Genomic DNA, 16,505 nt, shown 5'->3' with positions numbered 1-16,505 from the left:
CTTCCTATCAGTTTTTCAGCAGTTCTGATTAATCTCCCTCCCTGTTCATCTCACACTCCTTTGGGGGATGTCTGGACTTCTCCCCATAGCATTCACCTGTTTGACTTCCTATCAGTTTTTCAGCATTTCTGATTAATCTCCCTCCCTGTTCATCTCACACTCCTTTGGGGGATGTCTGGACTTCTCCCCCTAGCATTCACCTGTTTGACTTCCTATCAGTTTTTCAGCAGTTCTGATTAATCTCCCTCCCTGTGCATCTCACACTCTTTTGGGGAATGTCTGGACCTCTCCCCCTAGCATGCACCTGTTTGACTTCCTATCAGTTTTTCAGCAGTTCCGATTAATCTCCCTCCCTGTGCATCTCACACTCTTTTGGGGGATGTCTGGACTTCTCCCCCTAGCATGAACCTGTTTGACTTCCTATCAGTTTTTCAGCAGTTCCGATTAATCTCCCTCCCTGTGCATCTCACACTCCTTTGGGGGATGTCTGGACTTCTCCCCCTAGCATGAACCTGTTTGACTTCCTTTCCGTTTTTCAGCAGTTCTGATTAATCTCCGTCCCTGTGCATCTCACACTCCTTTGGGGAATGTCTGGACTTCTCCCCCTATCATGCACCTGTTTGACTTCCTATCAGTTTTTCAGCAGTTCTGATTAATCTCCCTCCCTGTTCATCTCACACTCCTTTGGGGGATGTCTGGACTTCTCCCCCTAGCATTCACCTGTTTGACTTCCTTTCAGTTTTTCAGCAGTTCTGATTAATCTCCCTCCCTGTGCATCTCACACTCCTTTGGGGAATGTCTGGACTTCTCCCCCTAGCATTCACCTGTTTGACTTCCTTTCAGTTTTTCAGCAGTTCTGATTAATCTCCCTCCCTGTGCATCTCACACTCCTTTGGGGAATGTCTGGACTTCTCCCCCTAGCATTCACCTGTTTGACTTCCTATCAGTTTTTCAGCAGTTCTGATTAATCTCCCTCCCTGTGCATCTCACACTCCTTTGGGGAATGTCTGGACTTCTCCCCCTAGCATGCACCTGTTTGACTTCCTATCAGTTTTTCAGCAGTTCTGATTAATCTCCCTCCCAGTGCATCTCACACTTCTTTGGGGAATGTTTGGACTTCTCCCTCTAGCATGCACCTGTTTGACTTCCTATCAGTTTTTCAGCAGTTCTGATTAATCTCCCTCCCTGTGCAGCTCACACTCCTTTGGGGAATGTCTGGACTTCTCCCTCTAGCATGCACCTGTTTGACTTCCTATCAGTTTTTCGGCAGTTCTGATTCCTTTCCCTTCCTATGCATTTTCTTTGCCTTTTGTTCTTTGTGTCTGCACCACAACTCCCATAATGTGCTTCATCACTTGCGATTCCTCTCTGTTCTGCTCATGCTCTGAAAGTACTCTGGGCCTCATTACAAGTCCGGCGGAAAGGGGTTAACAGCGCCATACCGACCAACCCCGTACCACCTGATTACGAGGTCCCCTCGCGGGACCCGCTCTGCACGTCTGGTTTGACCAGACGTACAGAGCGGGTCCCGCGAGGGGAGCAGGGAGCTAACAACGGGCTTGCAAGACGCAAGCCCGTTGTTAGCTCCCTCCCCATTGCCATTTGAGCCCTACGAGGGCTCAAATGGGAATGGGGGAGGTCAGGGCCCAGGTTCCCTGAAGGAGGATGTACCGGGCCCTCCATACTCGGAATGGCCCGTTACTTCCCCATTCAGGGAACCCGGAACCGGAGACGATTCCGGCGGCAGCCATGCCGCCAATAGCGGCATGGCTACCACCGAAGTCGTAATGAGGCCCTCTGTCTCAGTGTACTTTCGGAGTGTCTCCCTATTTCTCTGCACCCCACCGTCTCCCCCTCCTCAGCTATAGCCTCTGTGTCTGAGAAGTTTTTTGTCTCCACTCCTTCTTCTCACCGTATAGCGTGACTTCCATCGGGTGTAGGCGGAATATGTGAATTACTACATCTAAGATGTACTTATTTCCTCCTCTCGCAAAATCTGTGTCTGTAAAACTCCAGTAAGTTGTGGTTCCACTGCAGGTATTGAGATAGTAACTCTACAAAATGGCCATGCCTCCCATTATTTTTATCTCAATGCAGTCAACCTTTCCTTTCCTCTTTGTTCCTGTTCCACCATCTTTTCTGTGCACTGTGGAGCTGGTTAATTGACCACAACCAGCAATGACTCGACTGACGGGTTGGCCATTTCTCAGACTTCAGTGGCTGCACGTCACTGCATTGTGTTCATCCTGGCTGTTGGCTAGTTTGGTCACACCTTTATTCATTTCTGTGACAAAGGATGAATGGTCAATGGACCACATGTTTAGAGATTTATGTGTTAATCCTGTTCATGGAATTGGGGACAAGTTACACTATTCATTTAACTCAGTGACCAGCAAACAAATTCCAGGATTTCATGAAACCAGTATTATAAAGTTGAAACATGCCTTTTTGCTTTTCACATATGATTTTTAAAATAAGAAATATGTATTTGTAACTTATGGAACACTAATCCTGTTTTTCCTTTTCCTTCAAACAGGGATTGGAAAACAGTGAAATATTTAAAGAAAGCTTTCCTCTGTTAGCTGGGTCTAGTATGATAGCAACCTCATCTGCTTCTTGCTCATGACAGTCACTCCCAACCTGGAGCCTCTGACCGCGGAAGAAATGGTTCACTAGCTGCGACAAGTCGTTCAGGACATAATCTAATGGTAGACCACTGAATCTATACTGAACAGAGGAGAGGACAATGGCTGCCACTTTAAAGTAGAGGCACAGCATTTTCAGGCATTGTGTAGAACCTCCTTACCAATTATTGTGTAAATGCACTGGTGTGCCACATTCAGTATGAAAAAGATGCTGAACACCAACTTTGGACTTTATGCTTCAGAATCAATAGCACCGCTGCTGTCGTGCTGGTCAATAGTTGATGTTCCAGTGGCAGCTGACATTTATTAAAGACTAAAAAGCATGAACACAAGGCAAGAAACCATGCTCTGGACGTAGAACAGTTCTAATCGCAGACCTGCCTGCTCTGGCCGAGGATAGTGGCTCATTCTTGACACTCAAGTCTGTAAAAATGCATCTGAACTGGTGAGACCAACTGAGGCATTCAAGTTGAGTTTGACAAGGAGCTCCTTACAAAGAAATCACTATTTGAAAATAGTGTCCTCAGAATGGAGGTACATTTTGAATGTTCTGAATGTGAAGCTACTTTTAGTGAAACATGCCGTATATTGCACCATCAAAGATTACACATTGAAGAGAAAGAGTGTGACAAGACTTTTAAAGAAACAAGTGATCTAATAATTCATCAGAGAATTCACACTGGTGGGAAACCGTATTCATGTTCTGAATGTGATAAGGCTTTCAAGAAAAAGGGTAAATTATTGCAACATCAGATGAGTCACACTGGGGTGAAACCATATGCATGTTCTGAATGTGATAAGGCTTTCAAGGAGAAGAGGCAGCTATTGCTACATAGGATGAGTCACACTGGGGAGAAACCATATGCTTGTTCTGAATGTGATAAGGCTTTCAAGGAGAAGAGGCGGCTATTGCTACATAGAATGAGTCACACTGGGGTGAAACCATATGCATGTTCTGAATGTGATAAGGCTTTCAAGGAGAAGAGGCAGTTATTGATACATAGCATGAGTCACACTGGGGAGAAACCATATGCATGTTCTGAATGTGATAAGGCTTTCAAGAGAAAGAGTGAGCTATTGGTACACATGAGAACTCACACTGGGGTGAAACCATATGCATGTTCTGAATGTGATAAGGCTTTCAAGGAGAAGAGGCATCTATTAATACATAGGATGAGTCACACTGGGGAGAAACCATATGCATGTTCTGAATGTGATAAAGCTTTCAAGATAAAGGGTGAGCTATTGGTACACCAGAGAAATCACACTGGGGTGAAACCATATGCATGTTCTGAATGTGATAAGTCTTTCAAGAGAAAGGGCCCGCTATTGGTACACCAGAGAATGCACACTGGTGAGAAACCATATGCATGTGATCACTGTGATAAGGCTTTCAATCATAAGGGTAATCTATTGGTGCATCGGAGAAATCACACTGGGGAGAAACCATATGCATGCTCTGAATGTGATAAGGCTTTCAAGTATAAGGGTAGCCTATTGATGCATCAAAGAAATCACACAGGGGAGAAACCATATACATGCTCTGAATGTGATGAGTCTTTCAAGACAAAGGGTAAACTATTGGTACACCAGACACATCATACTGGAGAGAGACCATATGCATGTTCTGAATGTGATAAGGATTTCAAGCAACATTATCAACTTGTGATACATCATATGAATCACACCGGGGAGAGACCATATATATGTTCTGAATGTGATAAGTCTTTCAAGACAAAAGCTCAACTATTGCAACATCAGATGAGTCACACTGGGTTGAAACCATATGCATGCTCTGAATGTGATAAGGCTTTCAAGGAGAAGAGGCATCTATTGCTACATAGGATGAGTCACACTGGGGAGAAACCATATTCATGTTCTGAATGTGCTAAGTCTTTCAAGAGAAAGGGTGCGCTATTGGTACACCAGAGAATGCACACTGGGGAGAAACCATATGTATGCTCTAAATGTGATAAGGCTTTCAAGGAGAAGAGGCATCTATTGATACATAGCATGAGTCACACTGGGGAGAAACCATATGCATTGTTATGAATGTGATACGTCTTTCAAGGCAAAGGGCCAACTATTGCAACATCAGATGAGTCACACTGGGGAGAAACCATGTTCATGTTCTGAATGTGATAATTCTTTCAAGGAAAAGGGTGAGCTATTGGTACACCAGAGAAATCACACTGGGGCGACACCATATGCATGTTCTGAATGTGATAAGGCTTTCAAGCGACATGATCAACTTGTGATACATCATATGAATCACACCGGGGAGGGACCATATACCTTTTCTGAATGTGATAAGTCATTCAAAATGAAGCGTCAGTTATTGATACATCAGAGGAGTCACACTGGGGGGAAACCATATGCATGCTCTGAAGGTATGATATGATAGTTTATTTATATAGCGCTTATGCACAATGTGTTTTGAAGTGCTTCACAGCAAGGGAGGGAACAACGGAAAATACAATTACATTCTTACATGTGATAAACAGTAAGAATGTGAAATTAACTATTGTACTCGGCCTGGCTACATTTCAGATAGTGCAAGAGCTAAGGAGGGGAGGAGGAGAGTGGGAAGGAAATGGAAACAGACAGGCGACTACTATACTAGGCCTGACGACATTTCTGGTAGAGCTGGAGAAAAAAACAAAAGGTGAGGGAGAGGGGTGCAGAAAGGGAGGGGAGGAACAAAACAAGCGACTATCGTACTAGGCCTGATGACATTTCAGATAGTGCTGGAGGGGTGGACAAGTAAGGGGTGGGGGGAGGAGACAGACAAGGTTGCTATCATACTAGGTCCAGGGACGATTCTGATAGAGTAAGTGTATAGAGGAAAGGAAGGGGAGGAGGAGAGGAGATAAGAAAAGGGAGAAAAGGAGAGGAGGAGAGAAGAGAGGGTGAGCAGTCAAAAAGAGTGGAGAAGCAAGAGGGGAAACGAATACCATTGCAGAAGTCAGAAGTAACACATAATGTTGCAAGCCAGGATACAAGAAGATCGCATCAGCATGATTCAGGGCTACCATGACTACAAGATGCAAAGGAAGTCCAGCATGAGAGTTGAGAAAGGGTGACGCACCGTGAATCAACGAAGTCCATAAAAGTCCAATCCAGCATTGGCCACAAGACGGTGATGGTGAAACCAGAATGTATCAGGGCAGACTACTGCAGAAGTAGGCTGGAGGGTGGGGAGGGGGAGCAGGCTAGACGAATCAAGCAAAACACCTGTGTGCGAGAAGGGAGGGGGGCACAATGGAACATCACGGGGGACCAGAGGTAGTTGGGATGGCCTGTTGGGACAGAGGGAGTAAACACATGTTGGTGCATGCTTACCTGCTCTCTAAACAGGGGGTCGGGCCCGGGGGCCTGGGACCTCCTGGTCCAAACAGGTCCAAACTGGAACTTCCCTTTTCTTCGACTTCGCTTCAGGCACCTGGGCGAGAGATGCCCTTGATCTAAGATTTAAGAGCAGGAAGGAAGAGGCAGGGCTAAGAAGGTGGGTGGTGCTTGGTCCATGTGACCTAAATCCACTTGCACCCGCTCCCCATCTCTGTGGGGGATAGGTATTTTAAGGAGAAGAGGCATCTATTGCTAGATAGGATGAGTCACACTGGCGTGAAACCATGTGGATGCTCCAAATGCGATAAGTCTTTCAAGCCAAAGGGTCACCTAGTGATACACCATAGGAATCACACTGGGAGGAAACCATATTCATGTTCTGAATGTGATAAACATATGCATGTTCTGAATGTGATAAGTCTTGTATGCTGATCAGTTCTCTAATGACACAGAAGAGGAATCACACGGAGGGAACTATGTACAGGCATGCATGACTGTGTAAGCCTTTCAAGCAAAAGAGAGATCAAATGTGACATCAGAGAAAACACACTGGTGGGAACCCATATGCATGTCCTCAATGTGATAAGACTTTCAAGTGAATTGATCAACTTGTGATACATCGAAGTAATCGCACTGGGTGATACCATATGCATGTTCTGAATGTGATAAGTCTTGTATGCTGATCAGTTCTCTAATGACACAGAAGAGGAATCACACGGAGGGAACTATGTACACGCATGCATGAATTTGTAAGGCTTTCAAGCAAAAGAGAGATCAAATGTGACATCAGAGAAAACACACTGGTGGGAACCCATATGCATGTCCTCGATGTGATAAGTCTTTCAAGGAAAAGCATAGTTTAATGTTACCTCAGAGAAATCACACGTTTGAGACTGTGGGCCTCATTACACGGTATGCGGTAACCATGGCGCTGTTAGTGGGTCCCTCCTTTAACGCCAGGTCTGACCTGGGGTTATGGATGGGACCCGTTAAGAGACCAGGGCACAAATAACGGGCTTGACATATGCGAGCCCATTATTTGTGCCCTCCCCATTCCCTATCGCTATGCTGCCTGCCTGAAATAGATTTCACACACACGCACGGCCCCCTCACTTTGTGCAAGATAATTACCAGCAAATTGTATCTGTTCAGCACGCAAACTCTCTGGGTTGGTCGCTTTAAATGGCTCAGGGCTTCCTTTTAGAGCACCCCAGCGAGGACATGCAGTTCCAATCTGCACTCTTTTGTCCTCAAGCCGGTGCTAATTGACTGGAATCTCCAGACTGTGAAGGTCAGCAGTGCACTGGAACGACGCCCCTCAATCAGGGAACCCCACAGCAACTCCAGCCAAGTCTTCACTGAAGCTGTGCAAAATGTCCACTGCCTTTCTCTCTCCCCGAGATTCTTCAGGAAACCTCTGTTACAGCCCCCAAGGTGATGTGTCACCAATCAAAATACACAACAATGGCTTGGCTTATATAGTTTAGAAACAGTATCTACTCATTTCCTGGCATGCAGATTTTGCATCCAGCTAACACAGTGAACAGAGAAAAAAATGAATCCAAGTGCACGTTTAAAATGACTTTCAGAGCCTGTCTTTTCTACCTCATTTTCACATGGAGATCACATTTTGATGTTATTTGATAAGTATCAGTGATTAGTATTTGTTAATTTAGTTAGTCAATTAATCAAGTATCTAATGTGTCTCCTGTAATTGTTCTTTTAACAAAGACAGCCTGTCTTCATATACCTGTCCATATGTTACCCTGGCAACACATGACTTGCTGTACCACCTTACAGCTATAATGTGATACCATGCAATGGTGCTGTGCTTCCAAAACATGCTAAATAATCCCATGCAGCGGCGCTGCACTCCAAAAACACGCTAAATAATCCTACAGGTCGGACTACACCGGTAAATTCCCATTGAACTAGACTGGTGCCGGACCCGTTATTGGTGGCAGTCATGGCACAAATAGCGCCATGACTACCACCAACCTCGGAATGAGGCCCATAGAGTCCTATTTTGACTATATTTTCAGTGGCTCAAGCTCTCATTAGTTAGTGAATGGATTGGGACACAACTTATGAACCATAATAAACCATCACCTGTATTATAGACAACCCAATATTTTGTAACAAACAAACATTTTTATTCTTAAAGGTTTTCATAATAAATGTATCTTTTATTTTTTTTATTTAACAAAACATTCTGTCTCATACAAAATGCCTAGCGGTTAGTACAGACTTGCTAAACAAGGAAATAACAAAATACATCCATTACGAAGATTTCAGAATTAAAAAAAATAGTGAACAACACTTTGTACAATCCTTTTTTAACATCAGTCCAAAAGAACATACTGCTAATACATTACAGATTAATTTCTAACTCGTATGTCAGCATAGCAAACCAACAAGCCTTATTGTTTTGTCCCATGGTATGTATTGTAATCTCTCAGACATCCAATGTGCACCCTACTTGTCTGTGCCTCATTGAAGACACCCATTTGAACTACCTTGCTCCTGCCCAAGACTCTCCTGCTGGACTTCCACCTGACACCCTTCAGCTACTAGGCCACCTGGTGAGTTTGTGTCGAGCCTGTGCAGCTTCTCCATCTATCCTTGTCCATCTATCCGTCTATCCTTCCTCCTCCTCCTCCATGGCACTTTCCATCTCCCCCATCTACTGTGACTGCTATTCTACCACCTATCCTTATTTATTTATTGGTCATTTGTTAGGCGCTTATACAATTAGCAAAACTGTTTCAAAGCGCCCACAGGGCGACAGGGTGGGGACAGGGGAGGTTGACAATGAATTAAAACAAAGATAAATAATTCAATTAATAGTACACACAACTAGTGAGACTAACAGGGAGGGGAGATAAACCTTCTATGCCTTGTGAGTGTTCAGAACGTGCAAGTGCAGGGGGGAGGGGATAGGTGCTGTGGTGCTTTTGGAGACGTGCTAAGAATAGAAGAATGTAAGAGCAATCTCCCGTGGGGAGGGTTAGCCAAGGAAGTGCAGTAAATAGGCAGTGGCTGGGATGAGAGATGTGGGAGGGGCAGGGTCCCGAGGATACATACGGGCCCTGCACATCAGTCACGCTACTGCATGATTAGCAGGGAAGAGAGGAGGAGAAGGAAAAGGTAAAGAGAACGGTCTTGAAACTTTTCTGGAATTTAAGAATGTCATGCTCAAGACGCAGAGGAAAAGGGAGTCTGTTCCAAAGGAGGGAGCCTGCTGAAGAAAGTGATCCACCACTAGCTCTCTGTTTAGAAAACCGCTTCGCACACAGGGAGTTGGTGCCAGAGGAACATAGGAGTCTAGAAGGGGAGTATTTAGTCAGAAAGCGTTGACGATAGAGTGGTCCCCGGCCCTAGATAGCCTTGTGGATGATGTAGAGGATTTCGAATTTAATTTGTGCTTTGACCGGGAGCCAGTAAAGGCTTTGTAGGGCAGGGTAGATGTGGTCCCTGGGCTTGTGGCCAAGAATAAGTCTTGCGGCCCTATTCTGGGTTAGCTGAAGGGGTTGCAGGGTAGATGAAGGACTATTAAGGAGGAAGTGTTAGGGAGAATTCTCTCTTTAGGCTGAATTTCCTAACCTAGTGAGTCCCCCAGCAGCTTTGCTGGATTTCTGGAGTTTGTTTTTTTCTCCTGCCAAGAGTTAGACTTTTTTCCTCCCACTCTTGGACATGATTTATGGTGTTCCTTTGACTGTTAATGTGTTTTATGGGCTACGGGGTCCTTTACTCCATAGGGTCTCATGTGTTCTTACTATGTGTGTTACACAGCACCCTCAGTGCAGTGACACAGGGGTGTCATAGTGACACCCCACCATAGACTCCATACCCTGGGACTGACTACTGTCTCCCAGGGCATGTAAAGTCACCATTGGCTTTACTAGTCCCAAATTATTAACAGAAACAAGTACAAACCATCATATTGTGGACGTACTGGCCGGGGCAATTCGATTGCCCTGGGTTCTGTTAGTCGAGGGGGCACGTCTCCGTCCCCCCTGATCGAGTTTTGGCTGGTGGCAGTGGATACTACTTTTTATATTCGACCGCGAATATATCCCTATGGGATTTTCCCATTGTTCGAGGCTACCAACTTTAATTATTTAATTCTCATAGCCTCGAACATACCGCCGGTTTATTTATTTAATATTAATTCTCTGGTTGGTATTTTTTGCCAGGACTCGATTCTAAAATGGCGTTCGTGTTCTCTTCTGTGACTCCAACCTAAGTCAAGCCCTTTGTTCCACTTTTTGGCGGGCTTCTCCACAGAAGCCTCCAAAAGTGGTGCCACTCTGTCTGGGTACCACAGGGGGTGTGGGAGGGGGTTTAGGCACCCTGGACTGAGTTACCTTGGTAACTCAAGTCGCACTCTGGTGTGATTGAACCAAGTGGTGAGCCAGCCGGCTCACCACTTAGCATGTTTGATTGACAGCTAGGCTGAGTGAATGGGGGTGTGCTGCATAAAAGCAGGGCTTTGAGGACTGGAACTTCAGAAGTCACCACAGGACCTGAGAATCCGACGAGGGAGAAGCTGAGCCGACCTACCACGACGACACCACCGGTGGAGCCCTGCGGAACCGACTCACCACTTCCCGACGACAGAGAAGATCTCCCAGCTGGAGAGGCTTCTTCCCCTGACTGGTGGGCACAACCAGTTTACCTTCTTCTCTTCGCACCCCAGACCGGCTTGTGGTCGAATTGCCCGTGCCAAGCACCCCAGCAACCGGATAGCCACTTACCACTGGACTGCGAATCAAAGGACCGCTCCTTTTACCTGAGAAACTCCGCGGCTGGTTTCTTCCCTGGCAGTGCAACGGACTCCTGTCTTCCTCCCCGACGAGATCCTCTCTTCCCCCAGATGAAGGACCGACTTGCATCCGCTGCCAAGAACAACTGCTCCCGCTGGAGGATTCTCACTACTTTAAGGTACTGTGTCCGCCAGGCCTCCCTTTCTAAAAATTGCTACAAGGTAATAATAACCCCTTAACCTTCTGGAGTGGGCTGGCCGCCTTAACCTTCTAACTGGTCCCTTTCTTTGGTCCAACTCTTTTTGAACCTTTTCAAGACTTTGGGCCTCATTACAACCCAGGTGGGTAAATTCCCTACTTTACCAGCATGGTGTAAACTCTGTTTACACCATGGTGGATGGCGGATTTACCGCCCCATTCCAAGGTGAGTGGGGCGGTAAATCCCCATTCCCCTTTTACCCTTCCCCATTCCCATTTTTGCCCCATAAGGCATAATGGGAGTGGGGAAAGCGCTAATTACGGCACCGTAAATTACGGTGCCGTAATTAGCACCAAGGCGGGTTAGCGCCTTGCATTTTAACGCCTGCTAAAAGCAGGCGTTAAAATGGTAATCAGGCATTAAGGGTTAACGGCGCCGACGGCGCTGTTAAACCCTTAACGCCTGGGTTGTAATGAGGCCCTTTTTGTGCACTGCAACCGTGTGACCTTGGACGCATTTCGTTTGATCCTCTTAAAGTGGATCCAGCCTACTGAACTCTAACTTCACGGTTTTACTTTGCCTTCCTCCCTTGTTGTGTTCTTGTAAAAGTGTTGGGACCTGCTTCAATTTATTCTCTGCTTTTCTCTCCCTTTTAAAACGAATTATTAGAGTGCCATCTGCGTTAAGCGCTCACCGCTGTCTGAAAATAAGGGGGGCTTTACTTAAGACTTGTGTAATATTCTTCTAAGGGAGTGTATATCTTTTAGTGACCGTGTTTTTGAATTACTTACTATTAGTGCCTGTGTGTTTTTCTAGATGTGGTTTTAAATAAATAATTATATCTCTTTTACACCATGCCCTGGTCAGTGTTTACTTGTTCTACTGTGTTCTTTTGACCTATTGTGAATACTCTGTATACTGCCTAACTCTTCTTGAGGGAAGTCTGACTGCTCAGCCACAGCTACCAAGTGAATCTGTGTGGTACAGACTGCTACCAAGTGGGTTTACTGCCAAACACCTCTAGTCTTAAATCTTTTGCAGTGGTCCCAGAGGGAACTGCACAGGTCTCTGCCTAACAGGAGGCTATAGCAATAGTCAAGCCTGGAGAGAACCAGAGCACGGGTAACATTGAGTGTCTGGTGGAAGGCGAGGAAGGGTAGTGTTCCTTTGAGAAGGAAAAGCTGAAAGTGGGATTTCTTGACAATGTCCTGAATATGAGGGATGAAGGAATGGAAGGGAATGAAGATGACTCAGAGATTCCTGGCTACAGAGGAGGGGGAAGGCCAGAGTGAAGGGAAGAAATAGGGTGCAGGGGACCCAACAGGGAGAATATCTGTTTTGCTGGCATTGAAGCAGAGGTCATTAGCAGTGCACCAGGTCTGGATGGCAGAGAGGCAGTCGGGGATTAAGGAAGTTGCAAGGGCATCATTAGGTAGTTAGCACTGGAAGTTGGGGGAGAAGGAGGAAATGAGGCATGCCAGCAGAGAAAGGTATATGGTAAAGAGCCAGGGCAAGAGAATAGAGCCCGGGGGAACCACAGGTGGAGGAGGAAGTAGGGGAGGAGAAAGGGCCCAGCAGTTCTTCATGGGTGTTCAGAAGAACAGTTTCCGTGTGTCTGGATGCTCAGAATCCAGAGCGGTGGTCGTGTAGACCGCCAACAAGTTTGGTGTGAGAGTTCAGTTGAGGATGGCCAACTTCTCGAGCAATTTCCCCAGGAAGGGGGTGATGGAAATGGGTTGGTAGTTGACTAGGCAGGAAGGGTCTGCAGAGGGTTTTTTAAGTAGGGGGCGCACAAGGGAGTGCTTGAGGGAGGATGGAAAGGAACCAGTAGCAAAGGAGTGGTTGCAGAGATCAGCATGAGCAGGTGCGAGAGTGGAGATATGCTTGATGGTTCTGGAAGAACATGGGGAAACCTGTTTGGAAGACACATTCATGGAGTTGGCAACTCTGGTGACTTCTTCAGGGGAGACAGGAACGAAGGAGGAAAAGGAGGAGTATGGGTGGAAAGGGGGATAGAGGGGAGAGGGTTGAGATGCAAGAGTGTGTGACAAGGCTGTTGAGTATGTCTTGGGTTTTGGAAATGAAGTGAGAGGTGAGTCAATTGCATAGGGCCTGTGAAGGAGTAGGGGCAGAAGATACTGCAGACGGGTTGGCAAGTTCCCTGCAGATTTTGAATAGTTCAGCCATGTTGTTGGAAGCATTGGACACTCGTGCTTAAATGTGGGCTCTTTTTCTGGCACGGATGGAGAGTCTGTAGTGTCTCTGGGACAGGCAGCAGGCCAGTTTGTCAGAGGGTGCACCTGAGGTATGCCACTTCCTTTCTGCATCCCTGCACATACGTTTGGTCTGCAAGTTCGGAGTCGTACCAGGTGTTATTCATGGAGGCAGGTTTCAGGTGGATCCTCATGACTGGGGCGAGGATGTCAAGGGTGTTGGTAATGGACAGACAGAGGTTGTTGAGGGCAGAATCAGTGGTAGAGTCTGTATTGAGTGAGCGTGGGGGAATGAAAGTGGAAGAGAATGCAGCGGCTGGCACTCATTTCATCGGACGGATGTTCATGAATGAGGCTGGCAGAGCTTTATGAGGCGTTGTCAAAGGGCCATATCGGACTAGATGAGTAGAGAGGAGAGAGTGGTCAGACCAGGAGAGGGGGGTATCCAGGGGAGTAGAGAGAGTGAGGTTGGACTGCATGATGGCGTCTAGCATGTGTCCAGCAGAATGGGTAGGGCCAGAGGGGAGAAAGGAGAGGGATAGAGTGGAGAGAGGGATAGAGAGGAACAGAGGTCAGTGAAGAGGGTGGTGGCTGTGCAAGGGGAGTCTAGGTGAAAGTTGAAGTCACCTAGTAGTAGCAGGTTGGAAGTGGTAGTGAGTAGGGAGGAACAAAAGTCTGCCCACTCAGAGAGGAGGAGAGAAGAATTGCCCTGTGGCTGGTAGATGGAAGCAATGGTCAAGGTGGTGGAAGGAGAAATGACCAATTTGCATACTAGGCTCTCAAAGGATGAATAAGGCTGAGTGGGTAGGGTGGAAGAAGGAATCCACGGTGGGAGGATTAAGGCATCATTGCCACCATGATGGTGGGGTCGAGGCCTTGATGTGATCTTAAAATCTTCGGGTAGTAGGGAGTCAAAAGAGGTAACTGAGCTGGCATTGAACTAGGTTTCAGTGAGTACAAGTATGTCCAGATTGGTGTCTTCAAGGAGAAGGCAGATGTCGGCAGAGTGTTTGATGGCAGAGCGAGAGTTGAGGGTTGCCAGGTGGAGATACTTGCTGCCTTTGAAAGTTTTGTTGAGGTGGAGGTTCAGGTGGAGTGTGACAGCGAGAGGCTTCCGTCCGTCCGTTTCCTCTTCCTCCTTCCCTCTCCTGTGCTAACTATCCCACAGTCGCTGAGATTGGTTGCCAGGTCCCTTAAGAGTCCAAACAGGCTAATGACCATCTGCCCAATCACCACCAACATCGGCCCCCCTGCACTTGCCTTTGGGCTCACACCTACCTGTTGGGTGCTTGTCTCAGGCTTGCACTGGTCGACGGTTGACCTCCCCCTGACTGGTTTCCTCTGACCTTGCACTTACCTGCTGCCTCTTCAACTGGCACAATTGGCACTTCCACCCTGGTTGGACCATCCTACACTTATCCCCGCCCCTACCCCTTCTCTCTCTCTCTCTCTCTCTCTCTCTCCCTCCCTCTCTCTCTCTCTCTCTCTCTCACTTTCTCTCTCACTCTCTCTCTCAACTTGCTCGATCCGAATGTCACAAGGCCTAGTAGGACCGGTGTTATTTTTATGATTTATTCTTGTCAATGTTATTGCTTTGCTTGTTCACTTGTTCCCTTTCCCTCCTGCCCTGTGGCACTTTGAAACACTGTTTTTGTTGTAGAAGTGCCTTATAAATGGCCAATAAAATAAGTAAATAAAATATAATTTAAGGGGATTTTTCTAAACATGTCGACACTTTGTGTTTCGGCCTGTAATTACTGGGTGCACCTATATCCCATGTATCCCTTCATACGGTTGTTGACAATGACCTTCGTCAGGGCTAAGACAAATGCTTGTAGGTGGACTCGGTTTTCAGTTCCCCCAAATGAGATGGTGTTCGTTATATAGTCATGCTCCTGAACATGTCAGGTGTTTTCTTCCTTCACAAAAAACATTTTAGCTGAGAAATCTCAAACTGCAATATGCTAGTCAGTATATTGAAGCGTTATTGGTTTTCCACTGTCTCCATTGTGAGCAAAGATGTTCATAAAAGAACGGACAATCACTCATTGACGGACACACCTAAGCACTGATGCATGTTCAGTGGAGCTGCTCACACAACAATCAACTGCCTTTGCTCGAATTACACAACCGCTTGGTGTATAGAGCACATGTAATCAAGGAAATAGCACAGATTGAACACGGTTCTCTACACATCTGTCATCTTTTAAAGCATGAGAGAAATCACAGTGGGGGAGAAAACATATACATGTCCTCAATGTGATAAGGCTTTCAAGCAAGATAATCAACCTGTGATATGAGAAATTATAGATTTGTTCTGAATGTAATAAGTCTTTCAAGGTCAAAAGTCATCTATTGATACATCAGAGGAATCACACTGGGGGGAAGTCGTATGTATGTCCTGAATGTGATAGGGCTTTCAAGCACAAGCGTGACCTACTACTACATCACAAAACCATTACACAGAGGTGAGGCCATACACATGTTTGAAATGCCAGAGCACTTTCAAGCAAATCCATGACCTATAGTGACATGTGGGAATTCATAAAAGATGTTGACATGGTCCAATCGGATGCCCAAAGTATCTGCAGCATAGAAGGCCTCCAGCACTGGGCTCTGCTATTCTTGTGAGTCTAAAGTTACTAAACCTCCTTATCAGACAGGCACACCGAGAAGTGTGATGTATGTGTCTCTTGTTATTTGGTTTGCCCTGTTGTAAGGTATTTGTGTGGTTTAGATAGTGCAAGTTCAATATTTCTTTGGACTATATATGTAATAACTGGACAATGTTTGTTAACGTGACATTATGGTTGAGTTGCACTAATAAAAACCTATGCAATGCAATAAAAAACTGTATTAAAGGAATGTTATGCATGCACAAAACGTTCATTATTTTTTCTGTTTGCTACTTACAGACTCTTATTTCGAAATGTTATTGTCTGTTGTCTTCATAGTTATTGGATATTGGACTTTAAATATTCATCATTTGCTAAGAAACGTGATTGCCTTATTTGTGATTACATTTATATGAATATTTCACAGTCAGAGGAGAAATGATTCTTGGAAGCAATTGGATTGCTCTACAGTCACTTAGCAATGTATTTTTGGGTCCAGTTCCTATTGTTTTATTTAGAAACTCCTTCTTAGTCTTGTCATTAGTAGGATAATCATTTGCCTTTTGCTCAATGTCATACATTTACCCCATGAGAAGCACTCGGGGTGCAAAACATGTGCACATGTCGGCTTGCTTCTGCTTTAGTCTATCAAAAATCATATAATTATAATAATTGGTTATTTATAACAAGCTTAATACTCAGAGGTTTCTATGCGTGGA

The 16,505-nt window shown here is 45.7% G+C and overlaps 1 protein-coding gene across 1 annotated transcript in view; it reads left to right on the top strand.

The window, feature by feature from the left end:
* Window positions 1-16,036, top strand: part of LOC138498198 (zinc finger protein 84-like) — a 213,192-nt gene extending 197,156 nt beyond the window's left edge. Inside the window, exon 3 of the mRNA XM_069622075.1 lies at window positions 2,537-16,036. Coding sequence (XP_069478176.1) covers window positions 3,174-4,697 — 1,524 coding nt within the window. The 5' untranslated portion in view covers window positions 2,537-3,173 and the 3' untranslated portion in view covers window positions 4,698-16,036. The remainder of the gene's footprint in view (window positions 1-2,536) is intronic.
* Window positions 16,037-16,505: the final 469 nt, after the last annotated feature.

This window comes from Ambystoma mexicanum, chromosome 5q (genome assembly GCF_040938575.1).
Source record: "Ambystoma mexicanum isolate Mex_15411 chromosome 5q, UKY_AmexF1_1, whole genome shotgun sequence".
NCBI classification, from domain to species: Eukaryota; Metazoa; Chordata; class Amphibia; order Caudata; family Ambystomatidae; genus Ambystoma; species Ambystoma mexicanum.
The sequence above is the reverse complement of the archived record's forward strand: the minus strand, read 5'-3'. Positions and strand labels throughout refer to the sequence as shown.